This window comes from Palaemon carinicauda, chromosome 9, assembly GCF_036898095.1.
Source record: "Palaemon carinicauda isolate YSFRI2023 chromosome 9, ASM3689809v2, whole genome shotgun sequence".
In the NCBI taxonomy this organism is placed as follows: Eukaryota; Metazoa; Arthropoda; class Malacostraca; order Decapoda; family Palaemonidae; genus Palaemon; species Palaemon carinicauda.
In genome coordinates this window covers 161,929,882-161,947,381 of record NC_090733.1, presented here as the reverse complement: position 1 = coordinate 161,947,381, position 17,500 = coordinate 161,929,882, and the positions used below count along the sequence as shown (strand labels likewise).

At 36.6% G+C, this 17,500-nt stretch overlaps 2 protein-coding genes across 2 annotated transcripts in view; both read right to left on the bottom strand.

The window, feature by feature from the left end:
* LOC137646952 (glutamate [NMDA] receptor subunit 1-like) overlaps nucleotides 1-866 on the bottom strand; it is a 21,393-nt gene extending 20,527 nt beyond the window's left edge. The window contains exons 1-2 of the mRNA XM_068380023.1: nucleotides 736-866; nucleotides 444-547 (exon numbers count right to left, since the gene is read on the bottom strand). Coding sequence (XP_068236124.1) covers nucleotides 444-547; nucleotides 736-789 — 158 coding nt within the window. The 5' untranslated portion in view covers nucleotides 790-866. The remainder of the gene's footprint in view (nucleotides 1-443; nucleotides 548-735) is intronic.
* An 8,482-nt stretch (nucleotides 867-9,348) lies between these two features.
* LOC137646951 (uncharacterized) overlaps nucleotides 9,349-17,500 on the bottom strand; it is a 10,163-nt gene continuing 2,011 nt past the window's right edge. The window contains exons 2-5 of the mRNA XM_068380022.1: nucleotides 14,663-14,741; nucleotides 13,377-13,459; nucleotides 12,730-12,939; nucleotides 9,349-9,792 (exon numbers count right to left, since the gene is read on the bottom strand). Of these exons, the coding sequence (XP_068236123.1) occupies nucleotides 9,682-9,792; nucleotides 12,730-12,939; nucleotides 13,377-13,459; nucleotides 14,663-14,741 (483 nt within the window). The 3' untranslated portion in view covers nucleotides 9,349-9,681. The remainder of the gene's footprint in view (nucleotides 9,793-12,729; nucleotides 12,940-13,376; nucleotides 13,460-14,662; nucleotides 14,742-17,500) is intronic.

Sequence of the window (17,500 nt, the reverse complement as noted above, 5' to 3'; positions counted from 1 at the left end):
CTCCCCAAGAGAGATTAGTTCAACAAACTTTCAACTGGACTCCACAAAGCACTAGAAGGTTTGGAAGACCCAAGCCTACATGGAATAGGACTATGAAGCGTGAAGTAGAAAATGATGTGGGGAGAAAGTGATTTAAAATCTCAAGATAGAGATGACTAGCGAAATCTAACCGAGGCCCTTTTCGTCAATAGGGGTGGGAGGAGATGATGATGATGATGATAATGCTCATGTCAAGAGAAATGTGAATTAGTGACCATTATCATTATCATTATAATCGTCACTTAAAATTGCATAAAAATGTCATTCTTTATAAATAACAAATATTCTTATTGAGTTTATCATTATCAATATAACTGTCATTACTATTAACGAGGGGAAAATTCTACAGTGCAGAATAAAAAATCATTTATCAACAGAAAAAAACTAAGATTAATTGCAGTCACCACATCCCAAGTTGCCTAGATAAGATGTCCACCAAATTCACCATTATCCCAGTCACTTTCAAGTTTGGCTCCGTCCCCCTGATGCTGTCGATGAAGGGAGGCCACTGAGAAGGGTGGAAAAAAGTTGTAGTACCTGCTATTCGCAGAAGCCTAAAAAATTCCTGATAATTGGTTATCAAACATACAGGATTATTAGTACCATATTATGTTGTTATTTTCTTAAATAATAAAAAGTATATATTTACATTATTGATAAGATATAAACTAAACTCGTGAAATGCTATAAACTTACCTGCTCCACGCACAATTTGAGACATCTTTGCGAAGGAATGACACCCGTCTCCATAATGGCAAGACCTAGACCTTACCCAGAAGAACCGACAACCGTCAACGCTGTCCAATGGTTACCTTCAGACTGATCTCGCTCAGACTTAAGCAGAAGCAGGAGCTTGATCAGTTTTATTTACTTCAAGGGTTTTTATTTCTTTGCATAAATAACTTATGATATAAAATGTAACTTTTTGAAAACAGTTATTTAAACGTCGGTTAGATGATTGAAAAACAGAACGTTGTAGAAGATTAATTGGTTTATGAAAAGTTTTCAAACTCCGAGTGGACCTGTTCAGTTTCTCAGTATTTAACTAAACGATATTTGTGAAAGGTTATGATTTTAGCGACAAAGCTCCCAAGATAATAGTATATGCAGTATTCCAATATACGACATTAAATGAAATTCTGTTATATTAACCTGTAGCTTCAAATGTTTACCTCCTGCCATCTCTGTAAATCTACAATATTACATTTAATTCAGAGCCCAATGAAAATCGAAACAATCATCGACAACTACAGAACTTAATAAATATTACAGATTTACTGTCTTTTCGTTTTACCACCGTCAGTTTATCTCAGAAATAAAAACTTCATAAAAGATGAGCTTCTAAAGCAGGGATTCTCACCCCGAGGTACACTTAGATTCAAAAGTCCGCCGACACTCAGGGAGAATCGCTCGTCAGAGGTCTCTAGTGTTACCATGACAAAACAAATAAAGAGTTGCATTTCTTACTACTTCTTAGGAGATAGGCGGAGCCTTGTCCAAGCTCAGCGAACGCTGGAAAATATTACAAATCTTGTTGCCATATTTTATGCTGTTGTATCATTTGACATCTCAACTATCCAATACAAATACACAAAACACACACACAAACGCACACACATTATATATATATATATATATATATATATATATATATATATATATATATATATATATATATATATATATATATATATATTTATATATCTAGAATCTGTATAAGCATGTAGAAATTAATGGAGTGGCATAACTTAACAATTCCTTCCGTTAACAGCTACATTATATTGTTCGGAGATCCGACATTAGTCTTGTTCCAGTTTCATTTATGGCTCGATGCTGTAAAGTATTCATAAAAACGCCATAAATGAGTTATACGAGCCTTGACTCCTTGAGGACATTCATAGAGAGAGAGAGAGAGAGAGAGAGAGAGAGAGAGAGAGAGAGAGAGAGAGAGAGAGAGAGAGAGCGATTACAATAGTGAATGTAGTAATTGGTCACCATATAAATTGATTTCTAGACATTCATGCATATCAGGAGAAATTTTCGCTTGATATTGCAATGTTTCCAATAAAAATTATTGTATTATGCTTCCAAAAACTTAGTTTTAGAATGCTAAATTGATTGCTAAAGACTTTCATAGGCCTTTAGATATTCATAGATAGGAACATTTTGGAATACATAAGGATATTTTACTGAAAAATATTTCCCAAGTCATTCAGATTCAAGGGGATGTGCCATCTCAGTCTTTAGTTCGCAACCCTCCTGCCCTTTATTCTTAAATGTTTTTACTTTTCCTTTTCCGCCCGTATTTGTGGCTAAGAATGGTTGGCATTGACATTTAAACTAAATTTTTAAATATATACAGTAAAATCTATGCTGTTGCTAATTCAATCTTTATTACAAGAGCTTCAATTTGCTTGATAATTACTGAGGCCCTATGGCAAAATTGGAGATAGTTATCAAAGAGTAGCGATAACAGAATTATTATATTAGTCTTAAATGCTCATCCACATATGGTAGATTTTGGAACAATAATATCTTTAATTAGAGAGTCGTTGTCTTATGAGTGTTTGAAGGATTCGTTAGAAAGAATCCTTATACCAACATTCGTCCGGCTCGAAGTTATACTATTTAGTTACTATAGATCATTATGTTCTGTAGTCCTCCACATACCACAAGTTTTCCAATTAATATGCTCATTACGCAAGTACTCTGTAGGATAATTTGCCCGTTTGCTTTAAAATCAACCAAGATATTTTCGTTAACTGGAATAATCATAAAGGCATATGATTGAAATTGTATAAAAAAATGTGAGTGAAATAGTGCTCAAAATGCCTTATTTTCTAATCCAGCTAAGGAATATCTCGTTTTGGCTTCACACAAATTTCGAAAGGTTCCAGGTTGGAATGGTCAAGTGCAGGTGTTTCTTGTTGCCGCTCAGGAGAGATTTCTTTTCTGGAGGGATAGTGAGAAACTAGGAACTAAAATTGACGGCCTTAGATGAATACCGGCGAAAAAGGCAATTTTTCTTAAAAATGTCGAGGATGTTTAATAAACGAATGAATAAAGAATGAACGAAAGGAACACAAATAGGAACTTGATCATGGAGACTTACGCCTATTTGAATTACGAAAATTAGAAGTCAGCGTAATCAATCTACGTAATTTTCTTAAGATAAAGCTACTAGTAATTACATAATCACTGATAACTTACAGCCAAGGTATTAGTGTAGGAAATCATTTTGTGCTCATGCCCCCCGCGCTTATATTTTTTTTTTTTTTTTTTGGAAAATTAGAGAATGTATTACGGGAAAATTAGTATTTCTTACTTTCATTACAAAATCTTGGAAAATTATGTTGTTCTGAGGACAAGAGACATTTATATATGATTTATCAATAAAGCAAATTTCTAAAAGGTTTTGCTAGAATGTAATAGTGGTTTCATTTACCGCAATACAATTCCTTTTCGATTCAATAAACTAAATTCTGATTGTATTCAAAATGCTATGCAGTCATCAGTATTTACTGTTTCCATCACAGATTATTTATTATGCAAAGTTGATAGTTAACTTTGGTTACTAATCAACCTTAGAACAACAAAGGCTATTTATTCGGTTGCTACTAGCTACTACAAATGAACTAATTATGAATTAGGTTAGCAATATTTCATGGAACATTAACGGTTATCAAATTAGATTGAGGCAATGATACAATATTTTACAAGTTGTATCAAGAATTTCTTAACCTCTTTCCACAACCTCTAAAATACAAATGCCTTCCTTGTTTCCTCAAATTCTTCAGTGTCGGACTGCCCGGGGAGGAGTAATCCCCCCCCCTACCTAGCCCCCCCCCCCCCCCCACCTACCCATCCATTCAAAGTGTCTACTGGGCTCTTCAAAAGAATAGTAAAAATAATTATATACATATATATATATATATATATATATATATATATATATATGTGTGTGTGTGTGTGTGTGTGTTTTATGTATTTGTAGTGAATACTCGAGGGACAAATGATACCACAGAATGAAATATGGCAACTCGATTTGTAATATTTTTAAGCGTTCGCTGAGGTTGGACAAGTCTCCGCCCATTTCCTTAAAGGTAGTAAGAAGACCAACTCTTTCTTTGTTTTGTCATGGTAACACTAGAGACCTCTGACGAACGATTCCCCTTGAGTGTCGGCGGACTTTTGAATCTAAGTGTACATGTACCTCAAAGTGGTTGGTTCATTACTATTCTTCAGCGGTACATTGGATCTGAGAGAATAGCCAGCACTGCACAATGCATGCTGTAATCTTCATTGAGACTGAATAACAGACAAATCACAATATCAATTTTATTATTTCTCTTTTTCATCCCCAATTTTAGGGTACACGGGAACCTAGTAATTTCCAAGGAATGTAGACCAAAACGGTGGGGACCCATGTTCTCGAGCATCCTTTTGGGTTATGTAAACGAAAAAGTCGGTGTTTAGTTTTAGTTCCCATATAGTCTGGGGCTAGGCGCTAGGGCCTGTGGGCCGTTCAACGGCCAGATTGCAACTAGAAGAAACTAGAAATACCGACATTTGTGCTGTAAATTAAGATAAAAACAGGATGAACAGCACAAGATGTTATAAAGAAAACGGGAAGTAGGACAAAATTTAGGAACAGCTGACCACCAAGAAATGCTGCAAACACCCAGCAAGTCATGCTTACAGTACACCGAGTGAGGTACAGTTAGACATAAGCTTCCCTGGGACACCTTGTTTCGATGTAGGTAGTAGGTTTGTCAGGGCACCAGCCACCCGTTGAGACACTACCGCTAGAGAGTTATTGGATCCTTTGACTGGCCAGACAGTAATGCATTGGATCTCTCTCTGGTTATGGCTCATTTTTTTATTTGCCTACACATACACCGAATAGTCTGCCGTATTCTTTACACATTTTCGTCTTTCCTCTTACACCTGACAACACTGATATTACCAAACGCTACTTCGATCAAGGGAATAATTACAGTATTATAATTGTTAAGTGGCTACTTTCCTCTTGGTAAGGGTAAAAGAGAGACTTTAGCTATTGTAAGCAGCTCTTCTAGGAGAAGGACACTCCAATGTCAAACGATTGTTCTCTAGTCTTAGGTAGTGCCATAGCCTCTGTACCATGGTCTTCCACTGTCTAAGGTTAGAGTTCTCTTGCTTCACGGTACACTAGGGCACACTATTCTATCTAATTTCTCTTCTTGTTTTGTTCAAGTTTTTATAGTTTATATAGGAAATATGTATTTTAATGTTACTGTTCTTAAAATATTTAATTTTTCCTTGTTTCCTTTCCTCACTGGCTATTTTCCCTGTTGGGGCCCTTGGGGTTATAGCATCCTGCTTTTCCAGCTAGGGTTGTAGCTTAGCAAATAATAATAATAATAATAATATTGTGCATTCTGTCACACCCTTAATTCGCGGTGAGTAACCAAAAACAAAAAGTGGGGGAGAAATAGCAGAGGTAATGGGCTAGGATAAACACAAGAACTCGCCGTGCAGTAAGGCTGTGATGGGTGCCTTTCCTCAGAGCATGATGGTGTACCAGGAATTCCCGTGTTCAACAGTACTGTATACTCAAGTCCCGACCAACCCAATGCATTTCACAATTAAAATGCTACATGAGTAATTAAAAAAGAAAAATACAATTCACACCTGTAGCTATGTGAGAACAGGTGCACTGTGATGCACACCACAACAGACCTTAAAAAATTGTAATAACCTTCTTTGTTGGACAATTGGTTATTTACATTATAAGCATATTGTAATGGAATTCATAAGCTAGGTCTGGTGCATTCCCATTTTGTTAGAGTTACCATATTCAAGGTACCGTATTACTACCTGGTGTATGTCCACTGACCAGGTACAAATTATATATATATATATATATATATATATATATATATATATACATATATATATATATGTATATGGATAAATATCAACACAATATCGTGTTCAAATAGAAATAAATTTCTACCTCATACTTGGGATCGAACGCTAGCCCCTTCTAATGAAAGGCCAGGTCAAAACCAACCATGCCACGAGAGACCATAAAAGAAATTGGAACCTGACGCTACCTAGCTGTCCGAGGATTTACCTGGCGAGACATCAGTCTCTTACCAGCGAGTTTTACCCAATTTCCCGGCCCACCACGTGACACAATTGTTAGTAATTCATTCAAATTACCCCTAATGAGTCAATATGGATAAATATCAACACAATATCGTGTTCAAATAGAAATAAATTTCTACCTCATACTTGGGATCGAACGCTAGCCCCTTCTAATGAAAGGCCAGGTCAAAACTAACCATGCCACGAGAGACCATAAAAGAAATTGGAATCTGACGCTACCTAGCTGTCCGAGGATTTACCTGGCGAGACATCAGTCTCTTATCAGCGAGTTTTACCCAATTTCCCGGCCCACCACGTGACACAATTGGTAGTACTTCATTCAAATTACCCCTAATGAGTCAATATGGATAAATATCAACACAATATCGTGTTCAAATAGAAATAAATTTCTACCTCATACTTGGGATCGAACGCTAGCCCCTTCTAATGAAAGGCCAGGTCAAAACCAACCATGCCACGAGAGACCATAAAAGAAATTGGAACCTGACGCTACCTAGCTGTCCGAGGATTTACCTGGCGAGACATCAGTCTCTTACCAGCGAGTTTTACCCAATTTCCCGGCCCACCACGTGACACAATTGGTAGTAATTCATTCAAATTACCCCTAATGAGTCAATATGGATAAATATCAACACAATATCGTGTTCAAATAGAAATAAATTTCTACCTCATACTTGGGATCGAACGCTAGCCCCTTCTAATGAAAGGCCAGGTCAAAACCAACCATGCCACGAGAGACCATAAAAGAAATTGGAACCTGATGCTACCTAGCTGTCCGAGGATTTACCTGGCGAGACATCAGTCTCTCACCAGCGAGTTTTACCCAATTTCCCGGCCCACCACGTGACACAATTGGTAGTAATTCATTCAAATTACCCCTAATGAGTCAATATGGATAAATATCAACACAATATCGTGTTCAAATAGAAATAAATTTCTACCTCATACTTGGGATCGAACGCTAGCCCCTTCTAATGAAAGGCCAGGTCGAAACCAACCATGCCACGATAGACCATAAAAGAAATTGGAACCTGACGCTACCTAGCTGTCCGAGGATTTACCTGGCGAGACATCAGTGTCTTACCAGCGAGTTTTACCCAATTTCCCGGCCCACCACGTGACACAATTGGTAGTAATTCATTCAAATTACCCCTAATGAGTCAATATGGATAAATATCAACACAATATCGTGTTCAAATAGAAATAAATTTCTACCTCATACTTGGGATCGAACGCTAGCCCCTTCTAATGAAAGGCCAGGTCAAAACCAACCATGCCACGAGAGACCATAAAAGAAATTGGAACCTGACGCTACCTAGCTGTCCGAGGATTTACCTGGCGAGACATCAGTCTCTTACCAGCGAGTTTTACCCAATTTCCCGGCCCACCACGTGACACAATTGGTAGTAATTCATTCAAATTACCCCTAATGAGTCAATATGGATAAATATCAACAAAATATCGTGTTCAAATAGAAATAAATTTCTACCTCATACTTGGGATCGAACGCCAGCCCCTTCTAATGAAAGGCCAGGTCGAAACCAACCATGCCACGAGAGACCATAAAAGAAATTGGAACCTGACGCTACCTAGCTGTCCGAGGATTTACCTGGCGAGACATCAGTCTCTTACCAGCGAGTTTTACCCAATTTCCCGGCCCACCACGTGACACAATTGGTAGTAAATCATTCAAATTACCCCTAATGAGTCAATATGTATAAATATCAACACAATATCGTGTTCAAATAGAAATAAATTCTACCTCATACTAGGGATCGAACGCTAGCCCCTTCTAATGAAAGGCCAGGTCGAAACCAACCATGCCACAAGAGACCATAAAAGAAATTGGAACCTGATGCTACCTAGCGTTCGATCCCAAGTATGAGGTAAAAATTTATTTCTATTTGAACACGATATTGTGTTGATATTTATCCATATTGACTCATTAGGGGTAATTTGAATGAATTACTACCAATTGTGTCACGTGGTGGGCCGGGAAATTGGGTAAAACTCGCTGGTAAGAGACTGATGTCTCGCCAGGTAAATCATCGGACAGCTAGGTAGCGTCAGGTTCCAATTTCTTTTATGGTCTCTCGTGGCATGGTTGGTTTCGACCTGGCCTTTCATTAGAAGGGGCTAGTGTTCGATCCCAAGTATGATGTAGAAATTTATTTCTATTTGAACACGATATTGTGTTGATATTTATCCATATTGACTCATTAGGGGTAATTTGAATGAATTACTACCAATTGTGTCACGTGGTGGGCCGGGAAATTGGGTAAAACTCGCTGGTAAGAGACTGATGTCTCGCCAGGTAAATCATCGGACAGCTAGGTAGCGTCAGGTTCCAATTTCTTTTATGGTCTCTCGTGGCATGGTTGGTTTCGACCTGGCCTTTCATTAGAAGGGGCTAGCGTTCGATCCCAAGTATGATGTAGAAATTTATTTCTATTTGAACACGATATTGTGTTGATATTTATCCATATTGACTCATTAGGGGTAATTTGAATGAATTACTACCAATTGTGTCACGTGGTGGGCCGGGAAATTGGGTAAAACTCGCTGGTAAGAGACTGATGTCTCGCCAGGTAAATCCTCGGACAGCTAGGTAGCGTCAGGTTCCAATTTCTTTTATGGTCTCTCGTGGCATGGTTAGTTTCGACCTGGCCTTTAATTAGAAGGGGCTAGCGTTCGATCCCAAGTATGAGGTAGAAATTTATTTCTATTTGAAACACGATATTGTGTTGATATTTATCCATATTGACTCATTAAGGGTAATTTGAATGAATTACTACCAATTGTGTCACGTGGTGGGCCGAGAAATTGGGTAAAACTCGCCGGTAAGAGACTGATGTCTCGCCAGGTAAATCCTCGGACAGCTAGGTAGCGTCAGGTTCCAATTTCTTTTATGGTCTCTCGTGGCATGGTTGGTTTCGACCTGGCCTTTCATTAGAAGGGGCTAGCGTTCGATCCCAAGTATGAGGTAGAAATTTATTATATATATATATATATATATATATATATATATATATATATATATATATATATATTTGCTACCTGGTGAGAGAGAGAGAGAGAGAGAGAGAGAGAATCACATATACATTGGAAATCATCACAAAATATAAATCGAGTAGAAAACCCAAACTTGAAAAAAAAACTTTATTTTAACTTTTACAATATTCTCCAGATAAAAAGCTTCCAGCTTCAAAGTACAGATTATTAAATACACTTATGTGAACGAAAAAATCCTTTCTAGTGATAAAGATAAAAGATTTATTTTCCTTGAATAGCTTTATCCATTTCAATGGAACACCTACACAAAATGCTCAAGTGTCTTCACTAGACTTCTTTCTAGCCACAAGGTGTTCCCGTCACCAAAGTTTGCAAAGCAAAGGTTGCAATTCACGGGTAAAAATGTACGCAAGTATGATGTTTCCGGAATGTCTTGCAATAATTGCAGTTCCACATGCAACTCCCTGCAGCTTTTGCCTATTTGAGAGGAGGCTCATCTGGCCCAATTGAAGGTTCACTACGGTTACTCACACGAGAGTTAGGCCTACTGTTTTCAGTCGACGACCGCCCGTTTGTTCTAGTTTGGGCCTGAAAATAAAAAGATAAAACTGTATTTGCACATTTGAGTAAATTTGACAAAAGACGCAATTAGACATACACTATAGATTAACTTATCTTCTTGAGATCTAACATGAAATATTCTTCTGAGGTGTTCAATTTGAATTACACAATAAAAACCATTGGTGACACTCGGAAACCTGTTAAGACTAAATTTGCATTTAATACTTTATCTTAAACGAAATAGAAATACAGGAACTGACATGTCCCGTTGGTGACCGAGTTTGCGGTTATCAACAAACTACTAATTATTAAAAATAGAACACGCTCGTTATTGCTTAACGTGTATTCGATACTAGTTACTGCCTTTCTGCTCGTTGGCTTAGAGCTTTCAGGCCAGAGAGAGAGAGAGAGAGAGAGAGAGAGAGAGAGAGAGAGAGAGAGAGAGAGAGCGCCGTTTTGACCTTTTTTCCAAGAGTGGGAAGAATTAAATCTCTCGTAGTAAGAAAGAAATACTTTATTTCAAATAATCAAACTTAATTGGCAACATTCCTGAGCTTTAATTGTTGCGAACGACGTGAGTGACCTCAGAGTGACCTTATATGAAATGCCAAAATTTTCGCGAACGAATCTCAACCATCCCATAGCCCAGTCGACCGCGTAGCAGTCATTCCCTAGCCATAGATTTCGGAGCTGAGGCGTTGAGATGGGGGGGGGGGGGGGGGGAGGCTGATAATTTCCGCGGCGGAGTCACTAACTCCTATACCACTAAATATATTCAAAGGAAATTTCAAGGGATTATATATATATATATATATATATATATATATATATATATATATATATATATAAATTATATATATATATATATATATATATATATATATATATATATATATATATATATATATATATATATATATATATATATATATATATATATATATATATATATATATAATCTTCGTTCCTGACAATTTTCATGCTCATACCTGCTATAGACATGTCCTGGCTGTCACTTTAGTTCGTAAGTGAAGAGACGACTTTTAGCTAAGAAAAATCAGTGACGAGGAGTTTTCCAGATATCCAAATGATTTTCACAGGGTTTGATGTGTGTTATGTGAACTACCTTCATACCAATATTCGTATTGATACCTGCCATAGAATGGTCACAGCCATATTTCGATATCGGCGGGAGGCCGATTTTCAGCGGCACCGTAAATTACTCGTAGAATACTTCTCATATCTAAATGAAATTTTCAGGGATGGATGGGATAGATATCTACTTTGTCCATACCAATTTTCATGTTGATATCTGCTATAGAAAAGCCACAGCAAACGTTTATTTCAGTAGGGGTTGAATGGTTATTTTTGGCGGTAGAGTAAATTGTTCCTAGCAGAATTTTGGCGGTAGAGTAGATTGTTCCTAGAAGAATTCACATTTCCAAATGAAAATTTCTGTGATTGATGAGAAAGACACTGTTTTACAAGATCGACAGCAAATAATTGTGAATGTTCGTTGGATTTTCTACATTATATATATATATATATATATATATATATATATATATATATATATATATATATATATATATATATATACATTATATAATTTTTGAGTGGATTCATATAATTAAATTGTTTTACTTTATTATATGTCTTTTATTTCAAAGTCTTCCCATCAAAATTTTTGTAGTTCAAAATGGCAATTAGCGTGATAGTGAGCGACATTTAACGAGGGAAACTACACGTTCCAAACCTAATACCTGTCCAAAGTTGCACCTATCTAGTGTTATCATATATTTGCATAGAAGTATGATCTCCTGGTCCTTCTAGTCAGAAAAGAGCTCTATCTATGAAAGCTTGCAGACCTTAACACAACGGCTAATCTCAGCTTATCATATCACCACCATAAGCGTGTTCCACAGACAAGACACCAAGTGGTACTCTTGGTAACTGGGCTGTATAAGGTATGAGTAATCTTGCCGGAAATGCTACTCCTTTACTTCATTATTATTATTATTATTATTTGCTAAGCTACAACCCTAGTTGGAAAAGCAGGAGGCTACAAGCCCAGGGGCCCCAACAGGGAAAATAGCCCAGTGAGAAAAAGAAACAAGGAAGAACAAAATATTTTTAGAGCAGTAAGAACATTTAAACAAATATTTCCTATATAAACTATAAAAACTTTAACAAAACAAGAGGAAAAGAAATATAAAAGATTACTGTGCCCGAGTGTACCCTCAAGTAAGACAACTCTACCCTAAGACAGTGGAAAACCATGGTTTAGAGGCTATGGTGTTTTTCTTCCTGTTCGCCGTAACAAATAGACAATGTTTAATAATTACAGAATATAACGTTCGAGACTGACTTCACCCAAGTTTTTTTTATATGGATATTGTTGTTGCTGTATTGGAATTGTGAATTTGGGCTATAAAGCCCGGAACTGGGGCCTGTAAAGCCATTCAGCGCCCAAATGAAACTTGAACTTCGGAAGGAAAAACCAGCAGTTACGCTCAAGTAAAGTTAGTAGAGGTTGGACAGCAGAGGTAAAGCAAAGGCTACGAATGAGAGTATCAATGCAATTCACAAGGCCAAGTGGATGCTGTAAGGATTATTAATCCTACAATTTCAAATCTGTAACATATTGTGCACCATCCCAACCTTTACTAAATAGAACACTAGAAGCTTTAGACCCTACTTGAGAAGTCAGGTTAAGGTTTGAAACACAGTAGGAATTATAGTACTGTATAAGGTAAACAGATGGCGCTAACCCTGAATGGGATAATCTCACACAGGCGTTTTACAAACTTCGCCAATTTTCCATAATCGGTCATCGATGGTTTGGCCATGGCTGACAGCATTAAGTTTCATCATAGAAATTTCCAGTAGTAACAAAACAAGAGAAAATTAAACTCGTAATCAAAACCTAAAAATATAAATAAAAACGAGAATACTCATCCTCACCCGTGGATCATTATCGCTGATGTTTTTAATATCTTTCGAGGCAAATTTGAAGAAGATAATGTAGAAGATAGAAGAGACAGCGCAAATAGTAGCTGGGATGATGTCCGTGAGTAGCCCAAACCAGGCGACCAGCATGATGTTGAACATGACGAGGGCCATTGAAGAATACCACCAAAGCCATTCTGGTCCTTTTGCCTCTTCGTATCTCCTCTGTAAAAAAGAAAATGAAAAAAAAAATGGGGATAAGAATCTTCTTTAGTGTGATTGAGACTTATGACAAAAATATAAGCATCGGCCTCTGGAAGAAGAAATGATGAAACTTCGAAGTTCATAAAACCCAGGTCTAAAAAACTATAAAACTCTTATTTGAAAATTTAATAAAACTTTAAACACTAAGTTATATAGAAACTTCTCTAAAATCTTTTAAAATATAAAAAAATGTCTATGAAAACAATACCCTCTTAAATGAGCAGAGTAAAAACGTTGTCAGAAAAGATTGATTAAAAAATCAATTATATCTATATGAAATAAGTAATCTTCATGTTTCTTTAAATAGTATATAAATACAACAACAAAGATCAAAATGTTATAAAAATTTTTGGGTGAGAGAACCTTTACCAAAAACTCAAGCAGCCGTTTATAAATACCTCAAAGAGGAGAAACAGCACTCTCGCGGTGAGACTCAAGTAGGTCGAAGTGAGTATAATCATCCACACGCTGCCAAATGCCACTGTTTAAGAAAATCAATAGCTTTTATAATTATGAACATCTCTGGTTAACAACTGAATATCCTTAGCTAGTAAATTAATCAGGATAAGCGTAACAACTAGGATGCCATTGGAAAAATTAAACTTTAGGCGTAGTTCCACTTTCCCGTAAATATAGGAAAACAAATACTTGTTATGGCATCTTCAAACGGCAATGGGTTGAACTGAATCAAAATCAAATAAACCAATACGAGTATAGTATCTGCTATTAATAACATCAAGAAAACAACACATAGTATAGACACATGCCAAGCAATTCTTCAGCTACAAAGGGTTGAAACTTATAAGTTAGAGATGTTGCAATATTTCTCATGGCAATTTATGGTTATCCTTAGAATAGGGTGATAATCTGGTAGATAAAGTATTCTATTTTTGAGTTGTATTGCCATAAACTAATCTGATTCACGGGAACCTTGGCATACCGTTAATAACAGGCAAATCGGAACCTTGGCATACCGTTAATAACAGGCAAATCGGAACCTTGGCATACCGTTAATAATAGGCAAATCGGAACTTCTTGTAGCTAAAACTATTGAAAACTATAAACCAAATAACAAACTAGAGCTGATAAGATCTCACCAATATAGTGTCTTTCTAAAAGCTTAACGATAGAGACATCTAAATGCAGTTGAAAATACAAATTAAGGAGTGGCTAAAGTCAGTATTACTCAGTCTTAAAAACTAATTTCATAAGTAGAACTTTCACTTAAAGATCAATGAAAAAAAATAAGCACAACGAATCGCTTTCAAATCATATCTAGCTAAATCCAGTGTTGATAAATGATCAATGGGACTAGTTTAGTAGCAACTTCACGAGGCAGTGTCATCGAGATATAGATATGATAAGGAAGATAACGGGACATCTTCAGCAACACTACTGGTAGCGCCCACAAAAAGTTTGATAACTCTAAGGTACATTAGCAGCAAGTGATTTTCCATTTTAAGTAAATAGATAAACGTTAAACTTAACAAAACATAACAGTAAAGGTCTTTTTAAAAATCCATAAATAAACAGATGACGTAAAAGGAAAAATGAGAATTGAGAGAATTCAGAAATTCAAAATAATATTTTCTTTAATTTTATCACCCAATAAAATAATTGAGAGAGAGAGAGAGAGAGAGAGAGAGAGAGAGAGAGAGAGAGAGAGAGAGAGAGAGAGAGAGACCTTGAGTGTCGGTGTAGTCTTCGGAGATCGAGATCGTCAACATAACCGTGTAGAGGGCGATCTGGGCCGTAGAGATGAGCTGGAAAAAAAAGGTTTAAACGGTTATTAAAAATGCTTTATATCTAAATTTCAATATTTCAAAATAAAGCCAAAGAATTTATCATAGAAATAAGAGTTGGGCACTTAGCGCGTACATTGAATGGCTAGAGATGCACATAGGTCTATAAATTGAGATACTACTACACTGTACTAGTTATTGAATCCTTTGACTGGCCAGATGGTACTAAAATGGATACCTCTCTCGTTACGGCTCATTTTTCCTTTTCTAACACATACACCGAATAGTCTGGCCTATTCTTTAAACATTCTCTGTTCTCATACACCTGGAAACACTAAGATAACCGATAATTTCTTCTCTCTCTTAAGAAGTTAACTACTGATTTACTGTACTTGTTCACTGGCTACTTTCCACTTGGTAAGGGTGGAAGAGACTAAAAGTATATCCTACCTTTACCAAGCGGAAAGGAGAACACTCTAAAATCAAACCATTGTTCTCTAGCTTTGGGTAGTGTCATATCCTCTGAACCATGGTCTTCTACTGCCTTTGGCTAGAGTTCTCTTGTTTGAGGGTACGTCCAGACACTATTTTTTTTTTCGGTTTCCTTTAATTACTGGGCTATTTTCCCTCTTGGAACCCTTATGCTAATAGCATCCTGCTTTTCCAACTAGGGTTGTGGCTTAGCTAACAATAATAATAATATTATCTAGAGAGAGAGAGAGAGAGAGAGAGAGAGAGAGAGAGAGAGAGAGAGAGAGAGAGAGAGGGCACCAGTGTATAAATGATGATGCAATAAATGACGCAATAATAATTCTCGTTGGGTGTGTTCACTGCAAATGAAACTATTTATTCACTATCACTCGCTATAATGCTCTACTCAAATGGACATACAAAGGATGAGCACGTATCATAAACTACACAACTACCACAAAAAGGCTATATATGTATGAATGAATGTATATATATATATATATATATATATATATATATATATATATATATATATATATATATACATACACACACGTGTGTATAACGTATAAACAATATTATGAACTGCACCCTATCATCCCTTGCCTGGGCAAAACCGATTCGATTCAGTACGTACAGATTTGGTTATAGTTATTATTATTATTATTATTCTTATTAGCTAGACTACTAACCCCGTTGGCAAAGCAGGATGGTACAAGCCCAAGGACTCCAATATGAAAAGTAGTCTATTGAGGAACGGACATAAATACTCTAATGAACAAAAAAAAAAAAAAAAGTTTTTAGTTCAGTAACAACGTTAGAATAAATCAGTCATAAATAAGCTATAAAACGAGACATATCAACCCGTAACACAGAAAAGATTTTACAATAAGTTTGAACGTGTCAAGTTTCAACGATTCAACAGCCAGATTAGTCCTATATCACTCCACAATCTGATCACAACTGGAATAAAAAATTAGAATACTATGTACACTAGTATGGAGAAGGTATGAATTATTATTATTATTAAATGCTAAGCTACAACCCTAGTTGGAAAAGCATGATGCTATATGCAACAGAGAAAATAGCCTAGTGAGGAAAGGAAACAAGGAAAGGTAAAATCTTTCCAGAACAGTAAAAACATTGAAATAAATATTTCCTATATAAACTATAAAAATTCAACAAAACAGTTGGAAGAGAAACTAGATAGAACAGTGTGCCCGAGTGAACCCTCAGGCAAGAGAACTCTAACCCAAGAGAGTGAAAGACCATGGTACAGAGGTTATGGCACTACCCAAGACTAGAGAACAATGGTTTGATTTTGGAGTGTCCTTCTCCTAGAAGAGCTGCTTACCATAGCTAAAGAGCCTCTTCTACCCTTACCAAGAGGAAAGTGAAATTAACTGTACACCTACAGTAGTACCACATACAGTATGGTACAGACAGTCTGAGAAGATCGATATGAATTGTGTTCAAATTGATGTTAAACAAAGATTTACCCATCGGTAATGTTTTACGTATCGAATTCGTTTAGAGATCCAAAAGTCACATTAACGCCATAAGAGGAGTGGAGGGATTTTTTAAATTGTGATATGAATGAAATCTTAAAGTAGACCATGCTAGCACAGCCGGTGCATGCCTTTACTAACTTGATAGAACCATCCATCTCTCTCTCTCTCTCTCGGCCATCCACACAAACGGGGGCCAGGTGGTTTTCAAACATAACAACAATCATAACTCGAAAAGTGAAGTTTTCCATTGTACGTCATGAAACTGATTATTTACAATGTAGTAGGCTGGCCAGGCCACCAGCCACCCGTTGAGATACTACTGCTAGAGTGCTATGGGGGTCATTTGACTGTCCAGACAGTACTACATAAGATCCTTCTCACTGGTTACGGGTCACTTAACCTTTGCCTACACATACACCGAATAGTCTGGCATATTCTTTACAGATTCTCCTCTGTCCTCATACACCTTACAACATTGAGATTACCAAACAATTCTTCTTAACCCAAGGGGTTAATTACTCCACTAATTGTTCCGGGGCCACTTTCCCTTTGGTGAGGGTAGAAGAGAGACTTTAGCTATGGCAAGCAGGTCTTCTAAGAGGACACTCCAAATTCAAACCATTGTTCTCTAGTCTTAGGTAGTGCCCTAGGCTCTGTATCGTGGTCTTACACTGCCTTGGGGTAGAGTTCTCTTGCTTGAGGGTGCACTCGAGCACACTATTCTATCGTATTCCTCTTCCTTTTGATATTTTGAATTTTTTTTTCCATATAATAGATTTATTCTAATGTTATTATTCT